The sequence below is a fragment of the Syngnathoides biaculeatus genome, chromosome 22 (genome assembly GCF_019802595.1).
Source record: "Syngnathoides biaculeatus isolate LvHL_M chromosome 22, ASM1980259v1, whole genome shotgun sequence".
NCBI classification, from domain to species: Eukaryota; Metazoa; Chordata; class Actinopteri; order Syngnathiformes; family Syngnathidae; genus Syngnathoides; species Syngnathoides biaculeatus.
Genome location: NC_084661.1, coordinates 1,547,131 through 1,559,813, shown reverse-complemented (window position 1 = coordinate 1,559,813; position 12,683 = coordinate 1,547,131). Strand labels below are relative to the sequence as shown.

At 41.0% G+C, this 12,683-nt stretch overlaps 1 protein-coding gene across 3 annotated transcripts in view; it reads right to left on the bottom strand.

Moving 5' to 3' along the window:
• The window catches only part of gas7b (growth arrest-specific 7b), a 76,858-nt gene that overhangs the window by 16,699 nt on the left and 47,476 nt on the right, over nt 1-12,683 (bottom strand). For all 3 annotated transcript variants that reach the window (XM_061810354.1, XM_061810355.1, XM_061810356.1), the window contains 6 exons: nt 12,203-12,280; nt 9,154-9,242; nt 6,879-6,932; nt 3,680-3,769; nt 1,726-1,841; nt 1,444-1,518 (listed from right to left, as the gene is read on the bottom strand). In XM_061810354.1, coding sequence (XP_061666338.1) covers nt 1,444-1,518; nt 1,726-1,841; nt 3,680-3,769; nt 6,879-6,932; nt 9,154-9,242; nt 12,203-12,280 — 502 coding nt within the window. The remainder of the gene's footprint in view (nt 1-1,443; nt 1,519-1,725; nt 1,842-3,679; nt 3,770-6,878; nt 6,933-9,153; nt 9,243-12,202; nt 12,281-12,683) is intronic.

Below are 12,683 nucleotides of genomic sequence, written 5' to 3'. Positions count from 1 at the left end.
GTAAAGAAGGGGTGTTTATTTCTTGCTTTGCCCCAAGGCTTTACCCATAATGTTAATCATAATTACTCTAATGAAATCGTTTCATTGCCGCATTTCTGTCAGTTAGGCAGGAGCCAACCAATTCCATTTTGTGTGTCCTGTTCAGCTGTTAGATCATGCAGAATAGAGAATCTTCATCACCTTTATGCCAGAACAGTTTTACATTGCCACAGGGGAGTTTTGGCGCTTCATAAGTTATTTCTTGGTATTTTAATGGAAGTTTATTGAGGATGAGGGTTGATAGGTCGTAAAGAACAGAATTTCTTGAAAGAGGCGAGAGATAAAGACAAAAGTGCTAACTGTAAACAGAATGATAAAAGTAAATAATTCCTTATCTACAACAAAGAAACAATAAATGTGGATGTTGCATACAACTGCAGCGCTACACCCTGTGAAGGAAGGATAGGAGAGGACAAGATAGGACAGGACAGGACAAAGACAGGAGAAGAAGCATGCAAGACAAGGATCGTGACAAGGAGCCAACCAATCACAACAAAACAGAATTGTACATGAATATTAGATTCATGAAAATTAAAATGACAGTATTCTAACAGAGACTTGGCCATGATGCCCAATTTAATAAGAAGAAACAAATACACATGGTACTAAAATTAAAATGTATCTGCCTAAAAGAAGATCATACATTTATAGTGCCTCAACACTTAAAAGTACTCAGTTAAGGGTCTCTGCCTGTCATGGCAGTAGCAAACTATGAGGTCTCTGATATCAGCATATTAAGCTTTTCCCCTTCCTAACATTGTACATCTATCTGATCTGATGGAACTTTTTCCCCACGTCAAGAACTTTTTCCCCACATCAATAACCACCACAGTTGAAATCCACCCCCACTTTGTGGGTTGGTGGGTGTTGAGCTCAAGCCCTGCTTGAAACACAAAATTTGACGAGTCATTCTTTTTTACATTTCAAAAATCTGCCTTTTCAAGAGTCCCAAGAGTCAGGTATCAAAACTTTGTCCATGATAGTTGTTTGATTGTTACAGCTCGTTGTCACGGTCAGTTCTCATGTATGATTCCAGTACTTTTCAGAAGTAGTAGCCACCTGGTTTTTAGATCAATTGGGCCACTCGGTCATTTCTTGCTCATCACAACACTCTATTTGCCAGTATTCCTTATGTTAAAAAGTAAGCAAAGCAAATGAAAAAATACCCTTTTCACTTTCTGTTGTATTGAAATATTTGTTTTTGTATGAAAACTGATGAAGCTGGAGATTTGTAATGATTGGATACATGGTGATGTTTTATAAAATTTTAAAATGTGCAAATGTTTGAAAATGTATCGCAAGCAGCTATTTCTCAAGCGTTGATATGAGCGACTGCAATGATGCCTTGTGGGTGAGCAGATTTCACTTCCTTTGGAACAAACCACTAGGGGGAGGGTTACTCACCCTTCTTCCTGGCTCGCTAGAGGAATCTGGGAAAGCTTGGAGAGATTCTTAGCGTATTCCTCCTCTATTTTTATCCTGAGAGGGAAGTCAAGAGTTTCGTTACCAGTTGTACATTTTCACAATTCACTCAATGACAGTGTGCTTTCCTCTGTTGTGCAACACAATGATCTAGAACAAAAAGGGGAAACCACGTTGGAACTGTGTGGTTTTCATTGAAACTTGAGAATGAACCATTAAAGAACCTCAAAAGGATAAATACGTGGAAAGAAAAAAAGCAGGTACCTCTCTCGCACAAATTCGGCCATCTCTTTCTGCATTTGTTTCCCTTTCAGCTGTTTCTGTAACAAAACTTCAAACCCGGTGATGTAGCTACTGGCTTGGGGATCCTTCTTATCAGTCTAAAAGATCAACACAGCAGGCAAACAAGAAAGAAGAACAAACACTTAGCAGTAAATATGAGAATGTCACACCTCAGCGTAATTAATGGCTTGATCAGCAGCAAAGTACACAAACATTTAGCAGCAAGACCCAAGCTGCTTACTGACTGTAGCAGGCATTTCCACATACTGTCTCTTGGAAAAATCCAATCATAAATTCAAAACAACACATCAAAAGCTGGCAATACTGTGCTTAAAGGGGCATTCCGGTGGTTTGGATTAACAATGTATCCAATCGGTCATGTCATACAGTATGTACTGTATCTTGAAAAAGTGATCCTCTCTCATTTAATGGTGTTTTGAGAAGAATTTCATCGGCAATTATAAATTTTCATGGGCGAGTCACATGACCTACGTGCGCGGATGCGATGTAATAGGCGTGCAAACAAAGGGCCGATTACGATGGGACACAATAATGGCCAGCACTGATTTCTCGGATTTATCCTCATCTGATGAAATAGTAATATCGGTACTTCCATACAGATTTGAACCTGTGACTGTAAATAATGTTGAATATTCGGATGGTTTTTCAGACGAGAATGACGCGGAATCTGACGAGCGAGCTCTGGCCTTCAGCGGTGGGGCTGCGATCGAGCTCTGGCGACTGGCCACAAGTGAGCTATGGGAGCAGGCCGCGAGTGAGCTCGCGAGCGCCGGCGACAGGCCACGAGCGAGCTCTGGTGGTGGGCCACGAGCTAGCTCTGGGGGGCCTCTGTTCGTCCAAAGAACCATCCAAAAATTAGATATTACAACTTTAGAAAATTCTACATTTCAACTTCAACAAATTTTGAATAAAATTGTCAGCATTTGACTGCTTTTTGAGTTCTTGCCTTGGTTATATTTAAGGAAATCTATTGAGGACAACCGCTACACTTTATAAAATATGAACCCGATCAAGCGTCAAGCATGTTTCCGAAAGTGAATTTAGTACCCGGTATAGTAAAGAGTAAACCATAACTGATACTCGATTTGTATCTTGATTTCTAAACTATGGTTCAATCCATGATTATATTTTCAGAAATAATAGGATTGCATTTTATAATGATATAGTTATACTCATCTATTGCCATTGTGTGATATGATTAAAAATATTATAAACGGTGGACCCTCGCATAATCGTGGCTCACCGCTCGGAAATTCACCAGTCCGCAAATTAACAACAGCAAAAAAAATCCCATTTCTTTTCTTTCTTTGTTTTCAAACAGTTCAACTGTCTGCAGAGGCCCTCTACTGAATGTTGTTGTATTTGACAATATGGCTTTGTGTTTGATGGAGGAATGTAAATATAAATTATATTCCAGATAAACACATTGAAGACTGCAGCATGTTTGTCCCAAACATCACACGTGATAGAGATTGCGCTGCAGGAGGTGGTGACTTCCACACAGAGCATCAGAGGCCGCCAGGATTTCTTGGTGTCCATCAAGACTGGGACAATCCATTATCTCGCCAGACTCGGGTAAATTTCACGAAACCAGATGCTGATTCTCAGCATGCATTGCAGTCAGGGAAACAATGAAACATGAAAGTACACAGTGTTGTATATGTCCACATGGGCGCACGGGGATGTTATTCGGCAAAACAGAGGGAAGAGAGTAATGTAAACAGAGGAGAAGGGATTCTTGTCTTTTGCTTACTTGGGCACCAAAAACAGAACCCATTCGCAATACTTTCTTTTGCATGCATGCAGAAGTATTTTTGAAGCAGACTTTTGTCCATTTACGATAACTGTGCTTCAGATGTACCAACCAGACTTTTTTTATATTTTTGCTGAGTGTAAAATATTTATGTGAACTCACCCAGAAGTAGTCACAGTAACTCCATTCGTTTGGCTTAAGTAACTGCTGTTCTGACATGGAGGCAGGAGAGGGGAAAGTCACACAATTAATCTACGGAGAAAGAGAGCGAGAACGTCACAATAAGGACTGATTAATGAGTTATTTATACAAAACCAACTTGGAAAAAATGTTGGGACAATTTGTAAAATGCAAATTACATTGTATTATCCTCTAAGGTCTGTAAGGCATTCCAAATATAGAGTAGCAGCTTAGCAGTTGCAAATGAGGTATGTACTCGTGTAATGCAAAACATGACTGTTCACGTAATTTCTCTGCAGATGATCAGACTTGGACGACATCCAATATGATGACAAATGTTTAAGAAACTTTTTGATCATTTTAGTTATCATCCTAAAAAGGATCAAGGAGGGTGTTTACTATTGCAAAAAATACAAATAAAAAATCTAAAGAATTCCTCAGACAGAACTGCAGCAACAATCGCTTGTCCGTGTGGATATAAAGTCAGATCCCCTAACAACAGAGGTAGTTTTTCACTGCTGAGGTGGGAACTTTAATTCTGACAAGTACAGAGTCAGAAGTCAAAGCCCCCTGTAGTCACATAACTCTGAATTTGTGTTGAAAGGTGGACAGAAAATCAGAGTTCAAACTGGTCACGCGAGACACGAGCATGTTGTGCGAGACTCTGGGCTGTCTCGAGCACCACGTTAAATAAACAACATTGGATCAAGAATTTTTCTTCTTGTTAGTTTTTTTCCTGGATATCACGAAAATAAAGAAGACAAGCTTGCCATTTTAGGATAAAGACATGAAAACAACTTAAAAATGTTAACATTTATAAACGAATATGGCCCATTCACAACAATATACCATTTTAAATGTTGTTGACACAAGGGATTAATACATTTGAAATAATAGTCTGTGGTCTTTTTAGACTTGGTTAAAGTAAAGAGCTGGATTTCTGACATGCATCCAAATACTCACAGGGGATCTTGTACTAAAAATAGGGTAAAAGGTGAGCACAGGTTAAGTCGTATTATTTGTGAACATACATGGTTATTTCCTTTGGTTACAACTGTAAATTTTAAAATCAGATTAAAGCATACAGCACATATGAGCGGTATACAACTGCAAAGTTTGGAAACAACTCTGCATCAAGCTTGGTTTGCTTTGCTTTGGGAGAAAAATAAGTCAACAAACTGAACTAATGCACAATACACCTGCATACTGACTTATTTCCAAAAGGTGGACCACCTTATGTCATGTCACATATATGTCACATATACTGTATTTAGGTGGCACGGTGGTCCAACTGTGGTGTTGGCCTCACAGCAGTTTGCAAGTTCTCCCCGTGCCTGTGTGGGTTTTTTCCTGGCACTCATGTTTCCTCCCACACCCCAAAAACATGCATTAGTTGGAGACACTAAGTGGGACTGTTGTCTATCTCCATGCGCTCCACGACTTGCTGGCAACCAGTTCAGGGTGTACCCCGCCTCCTGCCTGATGACAGCTGGGAGTGGCTCCAGCACTCCCGTGACCCTTGTGAGGAAAAGCGGCTCAGAAAATTATTGGATGGATGGATACATGGATGGAATTTCAAATCCTGTGATGACATCATAACTTGCTTCTGTGGATTTTCTGAAACACTTCTTGGACTAGAAATATCAGAAAAAAGTGTTACCAAAACACACACGCGTGCACACACATATGTGTGTGTGTGTGTGTATATATATATATATATATATATATATATAATGTGTGTGTGTGTGTAAGAAGAATAAAGAATTAGGTGATTTCAATAAGACTGCTGGATCACCACACATTTTATCAAAGTTAACTCCTGAAGTTCAGTTGTAATTTTGTTGCTTTGGCAACAAAACAGTGGAAGAAGCTTGAATCATTGGAAATGATATATTCACACCATCCTTGGACAATGTGAAGAGACTTGTGTGGCTCTCAGCCTCTCAGGATTCATCAATCAGCCGTCTGCAACAGTGACGTGAACCTCTATTTTCAACCAAAAACAATTACTGTCGAAAACAGATTTTCAAAGACGGCATTCGTCTCTCAGTTCAAGGCCCTCTGCTGTGAAGAGCTCAGTAATAAGCAAAGTTGTGCTCTGTCAGAATTAAGTCAGTCAACTGTGCACTGTAACTGTAACCAATGTTTAATTTATTGATGTTTCTTTAAAACTTCAAGAGTTATGCTTTTGTAAAATCCTCTGTCCTTCATTTTTGGTTTTAGGTCTTTACTGGCAAAACAAGGTCTTGCTGTGACAAAGTCCATTTTTGCCTTGGATTCTTCAAAGATAATTTCGCTCAGTTTTATAACAGACTGCACTTTCGACCATGGCTGTTCATGTTGTTGTTGTTGTTGACTCCATGTTAGGTAGGACTGGCATTTTGTGACGCAAACCTTTGGGCTTTGAGTAACTGGCCTGACCACATGGAGTCTGTTTGATGGCTATGTGGAGTTTCAGCAAAAGTCCTGCTGATTTACTGCCGAGTCTGTTACATCAAAGGGCTTTTCTGACTCAGATTTGTAGCTTTGGCCACAAAACTGGGATCTTGTTTTTGGAAGATGCAGTTAACAAAGACACTGAGGTATTATGAATCTAAAAATAAAGCTTCCATCTTTTCCATATCCTGAAGTTTGTAACTTAAGACATAACAAGCAGCGAGTGTAACTGTCACTGTTCTTTACTTTCATCTACTAATCAATAGCTTCACACAGGTTGCTATGGAAGCACAGACATGCATTGAAATGATCAGCCAGCAAAGAAAAACCTCAGAAAAAGAACATTCACTAACCCTATAACATCACAGCTGTTTTTTATGGACTTGACAAACATCATTTAGATGTTATAAGATCACATCATTGTGTATGTAAACTTCTAACTGACAGCAAGCATTAAAAACTTGAGAGAAAAAGGAGAGCGGAAAGAAACTTAGGGAGACACAAAAAATATACATGCTTTGTGCACTACGCCAGTGGAAGACTTTTACTTACATTTTGATGATGCTCACACAGGTGATGCAATACAATTGTAAGCATGTGGAAAGAAAAATCCCCAAAGGAATATCTACCGTACATTCTTTTCAAAATTGAAACGGTATACTCCGCTTGCTATTACCGGTAAATGTGATCTTTGATGTTTAATGACGACAGCCATAGGTGGTTCATGGAAATTCTTCACACTCACCGTCACTGTGGTCTCCTTGTTCTGTTTCCTGGTGGGCGATATTGGTCCTGGGCTCTGCGAAGAGAGGAAGGATTGTCCATCAAACCCACCATTTTCCATGTTGGACATGACTGCACCACGTACACACACTGTCACTCTCATGCAGTTGTTCAGCTCCTGAGCTCCTTTCTAATCTCTCTGGATCTCTCACTGTTCCTGCTGCTGTGTACTGTATGTCTATTATGTGAGCGAGTGTGTGTGCATGCATGCAAAGAAGTGAAGACAGTACTGCACACTTGCTTTATGTTTGAGTGTTCATGTGTTCTTTTTTTTGTTTGTTTTAAGTTCCATAATTTAACTCAATATAACTTTTGCTATACTATCCCATATCCTGCAGTTCTGAGGACCCGGGTTCAATGCCGGCCCTCCCTGTGTGGAGTTTGCATGCTCCCTGTGCCTGTGTGGGTTTTCTACGGGTACTCCGGTTTCCTCCCACATCCCAAAAACATGTAACATTAATTGGACACTAAATTGCCCCTAGGTGTGATCGTGAGTGCGGCTGTTTGTCTCCATGTGCCCTGCGATTGGCTGCCAATCAGTTCAGGGTGATAGGCTTCAGCACTCCCGCAACCTTTGTGAGGATAAGTGGCTGAGAAAATGGATTGATGGATATATATATACCACCTCGAGACATACAAAAAGACAGCAGAACACATATACTAAACACATGAGGTCAGCGATGATTTTAGGGAATGTACAATTTTGGCCCATTTTTCACAATTACAGGGATCATACTTTTGTAAACTTGTCCTAGAGGTTTCATTACACTTTTTTTGTGGATGAAAGTTTACTTTTGAGTCGCTGAGAAGATACAAGAGTGCCAATGTGTTCTCAGAGTAATTCCCAGTTTCCTTCATTTACCAATCACACTAAGAAGTTATTTGTGAGGAGGGTGTAAAATGGCTGAAAAGAAGATGAGCACATAGAAGTCCACAGCGACAAAATTGAAAAACCATGAAGTACAAATAGAAACATGACAATAAACTGACAAAGAAGACCAGAAGTCATTTTTGGGGGGATCTGAGTGTTACCAGCAGGAAGGGAGTAAAAATGAAGGGACTGAGTAAAACAAAGTAGTGGGTGGATCTTATGAAGCTGCTACTGGCTTGTTAATTATGATCACTGAAAAAGATAGTGTAGGCGGAATTAATTTGCTTTAATTGTCGTCAGCATCTCCACGAGGATAGTAGGAAGTGAGGGGACTTTTAATGTGGAAAAAGCATTACTCATTATCTTGATCATCAAACATAAACTTATGAGATCATCTTGAAATGGAGCTGCATATGTACAGTGTATTAAAAAATGTAAAGTTGTGGCTGCGGAACAATTATTAAAATAAATAACTGGCTAAATCAAGATTTTTGCTACTTAAAAACATATTCGATGAATTCAATTAATGTGAAATGGAGGCCATTATCAAAGAACAGTTTGTTCTTTGAAGAAGAATTTTCATTATTAAGACCATATTATTGCAATGAGATTGAGTACAGGACATGAGGTACTTTTACGTTCATAAAGAACATTTTTTCCCCAAATGATTATCCTTCCAATGTCTACACCACTGCACTTTAAATGATGGAAGGACACCCACCACTATTTAAGATACTTATTAATCCCAAGTCAAGGTTTTTATTTTTGGCCTTCTAAGCAGAAGCCTAAAGGTTCTGTGGTAACAATGACTAAAGTTTTAAACTGTTCACGATTCCCTTCACTTTGTCTCAGGTCCAACTTCCAGCTGAAGCACCAAAGCAGGATACTGTCACCAACATGCTTCAATGCAGGTGGAAGATACGGTGTTCTTTTGGTGATGAGCAGTGATGTTTGCACAACATACCTCTTGAAATTATGGTTAAAATTTTTTACACTGGTTTCATGGGGCTATAAAACAGTTTCTGACGTAAAAATGACAACTATTTAACAGGGGTATATGGACTTTTTATACACACTATTAAGACACAAACATTCACACTTATGGATAATTTAGACTCTTCTATGTTTTCCATACATTTTAATGGCAAATGTGATCACTGCTACCCCTAAAAAACATTTAAAAGTATATAATAATCGGGTTTGATATGTTAAAAGTCAAAGAACGTCATAATAGAGTGATGAATGACATTTTGGATTCTGTCTTTGGGATACCAGCAGCATCAGGGTTGGTCCTTCATGTACAGTTCCATGACAGTTTAACCATTTTGTAATCTACAGTACGCTGATAATTGCTACAGTGTGTTACCTGTGCCTCTGTACTGCTTTTCCGGACCGAATTGTTTTGTGGAGGTTCCAGATGATGCAAGGGACTCCCACCTGAGTGATACCCATTCACTGTGGAGACAGGTCATGTTTTTCACAATTATGATGTATTTTGTTTTACATCAGTGCCACTAGAGGTGGGAATCCCAAAGTAACTTACAATGTTATCAATATTTTGCTAATGGTCATGATATTGCTTTCACGATACCCGGGTTATCCCCACCTAGAGCCTTCACCTTATTGTGTTGGAGGGGTTTGTGTGTCCCGATGATCCTAGGAGCTAAGTTGTCTGGGGGTTCATGCTCCTGGTAGGGTCATCCATAGCAAACAGATTCTAGGTGAGGGACAAGACAAACCATGGCCAAAAGACCCCCATGATGGTATACACAAATGGATTCAGGTTTCCCATGCCCGGACACGGGTCACCGGGGCACCCCTTTGGAGCCAGGGGTGGAGGTGAGGTCTGAAGGCGAGCGGCTGCTGCCCGGGCCTGCACCCATGGGGCTCAGCTGCGCAAAGCCAGAAAGAGTAACATCGGTCCCCCTTCCCATGGGCTCACCACCTGTGAGATGGGTCATAGGGGTTTGGTGCAATGCGAGCTGGGTGATAGCTGAAGGCGAAGACCGTGGCGATTCAATCCCGGGCTACAAAAACTGGCTCTAGGGACATGGAATGTCACCTCTCTGGCAGAGAAGGAGTGTGAGGTCTGGTGTGTGAGGTCGAGAAGCTCTGACTAGATATACAGTAGTTGCACTCGCCTGTACACACCGCATGGCCTCTACTACCAGTCCTCTTGAGGGGGGTTGGATTCTGTTCCACTCTAGAGTCGGCCATGGTGAGAGGTGCCGAGCAGGTGTGGGTATGCTTATTCCTCCTAAGGAAGTCGAACCTCATATTCAGTGTCCATCAGGAGCATGGGGTACCAAACTGCCTGATATGGGCTGTACAACCGGTTCTCAGAGTTTGGTCCGCATTCCCGGCAATAAGTCGGACTCATTTCTGGTGACAATTGGACTCTGCCAAGGCTGCCCTTTGTCACCGATCTTTTTCATAACTTTTATGGACAGAATCTTTAGGCACTCCCGAGGCACAGAAGGGGTCTGGTTTGGTGGCCTCAGCAATGCATCTCTACTCTTTGGAGATTATGTGGTTCTGTTTGGTTCATCATACCGTGATCTATAACGCTCACTGGAGCAGTTCGCAGCCGAGTGTGAAACGCCTGCGATGAGAATCAGCAACTCCAAATCTAAGACCATCGTCCTCAGTCAGAAAAGGGTGGCATCCCCTCTCCAGGTCGGGGATGAGATTCTGCCACAAGTAGAGGAGTTCAATTTTCTCTGGGTCTTTCTGCCAAGGCTGCCCTTTGTCACCGATCTTTTTCATAACTTTTATGGACAGAATCTTTAGGCGCTGCCGAGGCACAGAGAGATCTGGTTTGGTGGCCTCAGCAATGCATCTCTACTCTTTGGAGATTATGTGGTTCTGTTTGGTTCATCATACCGTGATCTATAACGCTCACTGGAGCAGTTCGCAGCCGAGTGTGAAACGCCTGCGATGAGAATCAGCAACTCCAAATCTAAGACCATCGTCCTCAGTCAGAAAAGGGTGGCATCCCCTCTCCAGGTCGGGGATGAGATTCTGCCACAAGTAGAGGAGTTCAATTTTCTCTGGGTCTTTCTGCCAAGGCTGCCCTTTGTCACCGATCTTTTTCATAACTTTTATGGACAGAATCTTTAGGCGCTGCGGAGGCACAGAGAGATCTGGTTTGGTGGCCTCAGCAATGCATCTCTACTCTTTGGAGATTATGTGGTTCTGTTTGGTTCATCATACCATGATCTATAACGCTCACTGGAGCAGTTCGCAGCCGAGTGTGAAACGCCTGCGATGAGAATCAGCACCTCCAAATCTAAGACCATCATCCTCAGTCAGAAAAGGGTGGCATCCCCTCTCCAGGTCGGGGATGAGATTCTGCCACAAGTAGAGGAGTTCAATTTTCTCTGGGTCTTGTTTACAAGTGAGGAAAGAAGGGCGCGCCAGATTGACAGGCATTTTTAATGACACAGACTTTGTATCAGTCTGTTGTGGTAAAGGACACGGTGGAGAGACTACATCTCTTGGCTGGCCTGGGAACGCCTCGGGATCCCCCCGGAAGACCTGTATGAAGTAGCTGGGAAAAGGGAAGTCTGGGCATCGCCCTTTTATAAAGCTACTGTCCACGCGACCCAAACCGGAAGAAGATGGGTGGATGGATGGATGGATGTGAATGGACGGATACCCAGGTTATGTATATATCGTTATTGTTTAATTGGAAATGAACATGTTCCTGAAGAAAATAACAACTTCAGAAAATGAAATAACACAAAATACATTGCTTGCATACTAAATGTTTTCTTGCATAAAAAATGATAAAAGAAAAAACACAGGTGCAGCCAAGTTAGTATGGAATAGGCAGCTAAAGGTAGTGCGGTATAAAAACATTTTTTTTCCATGCCCAGAAAATATATTTTATTGAAAACTTTAAAAAGTAAATATTTTGTGTTGGAGTATTTGAGTAGACTGGAATGAATTATTGATAAATTCAGAAAAAAAAATGTTTTTTTTCCAAAAGTATGGTCAACTTACTGTATTTCCATGTACCTATTTCCCAGTGAGTTTGGGTTAGGTTTGGTTGTATGTGCAGATATGACTAAAACAAAACATTTATTTCCAATAGACCTGATAGCAATCGCATAAATGAGAACAACTTTCAGCAGATGATTTGGAACCATGTTACAATCCTCCCTTGGCTCCCCTTCGTCATCAGTCTTTAGGGGGGTGATAGAGCCAAAGGATTGACAGAGGGGCCTTTAGTTCTGCAGTTGAAGCTACAGATAAAATTAGTTCCAGGAAGTGTCTGTTTCTATGTGTGTGGTGTGCATTAGAGGGTGTTTTGTGCCACTGTGGAATTTTAGTAGAATTCATAGCCTCGGGTGACTGAAAAATGAGGAAGCTGCACTGATAGAGAGTTTAGACGGAGATAAAGAATACTGTACCTGCAGGCAAGGAGCTCTTGTGTCGCAACGAGGATTTTGGAGTGCCGGGCGCACTGGAAGGTCTCTCCCATGTTGTTTCTAATAGAGAAATAAATAAGGGAATTTCAAATGTCAAAACCCATCTCGTCTTAATTTTATTTCAGTGGCTCATAGCATTTATTTTCAACCATTCGGCATGCATGAGAGGTGTCTTGTTTTTTACATGCCTCTAAAATAATACAAAAATAACTTCAAAAATCACCAGACTTCACACTAGCTAGCGAACATCAAATGAGTCACTATGTGCATATGTTTGGAAGCAGTCTCAGCAAAGGGTATTAAAAGGAACATACGGCATCCATGTTGACAAACAAATATTTGGGTTTCTTGAATGACGACCCACCCATTACGTGTGAAATTAGACCAGTGTGGCTACATGTATAGGGCTTGTCAAAAACACTGATGTCACCAAGATGAGAAATAATGTTACAATGTATGTATA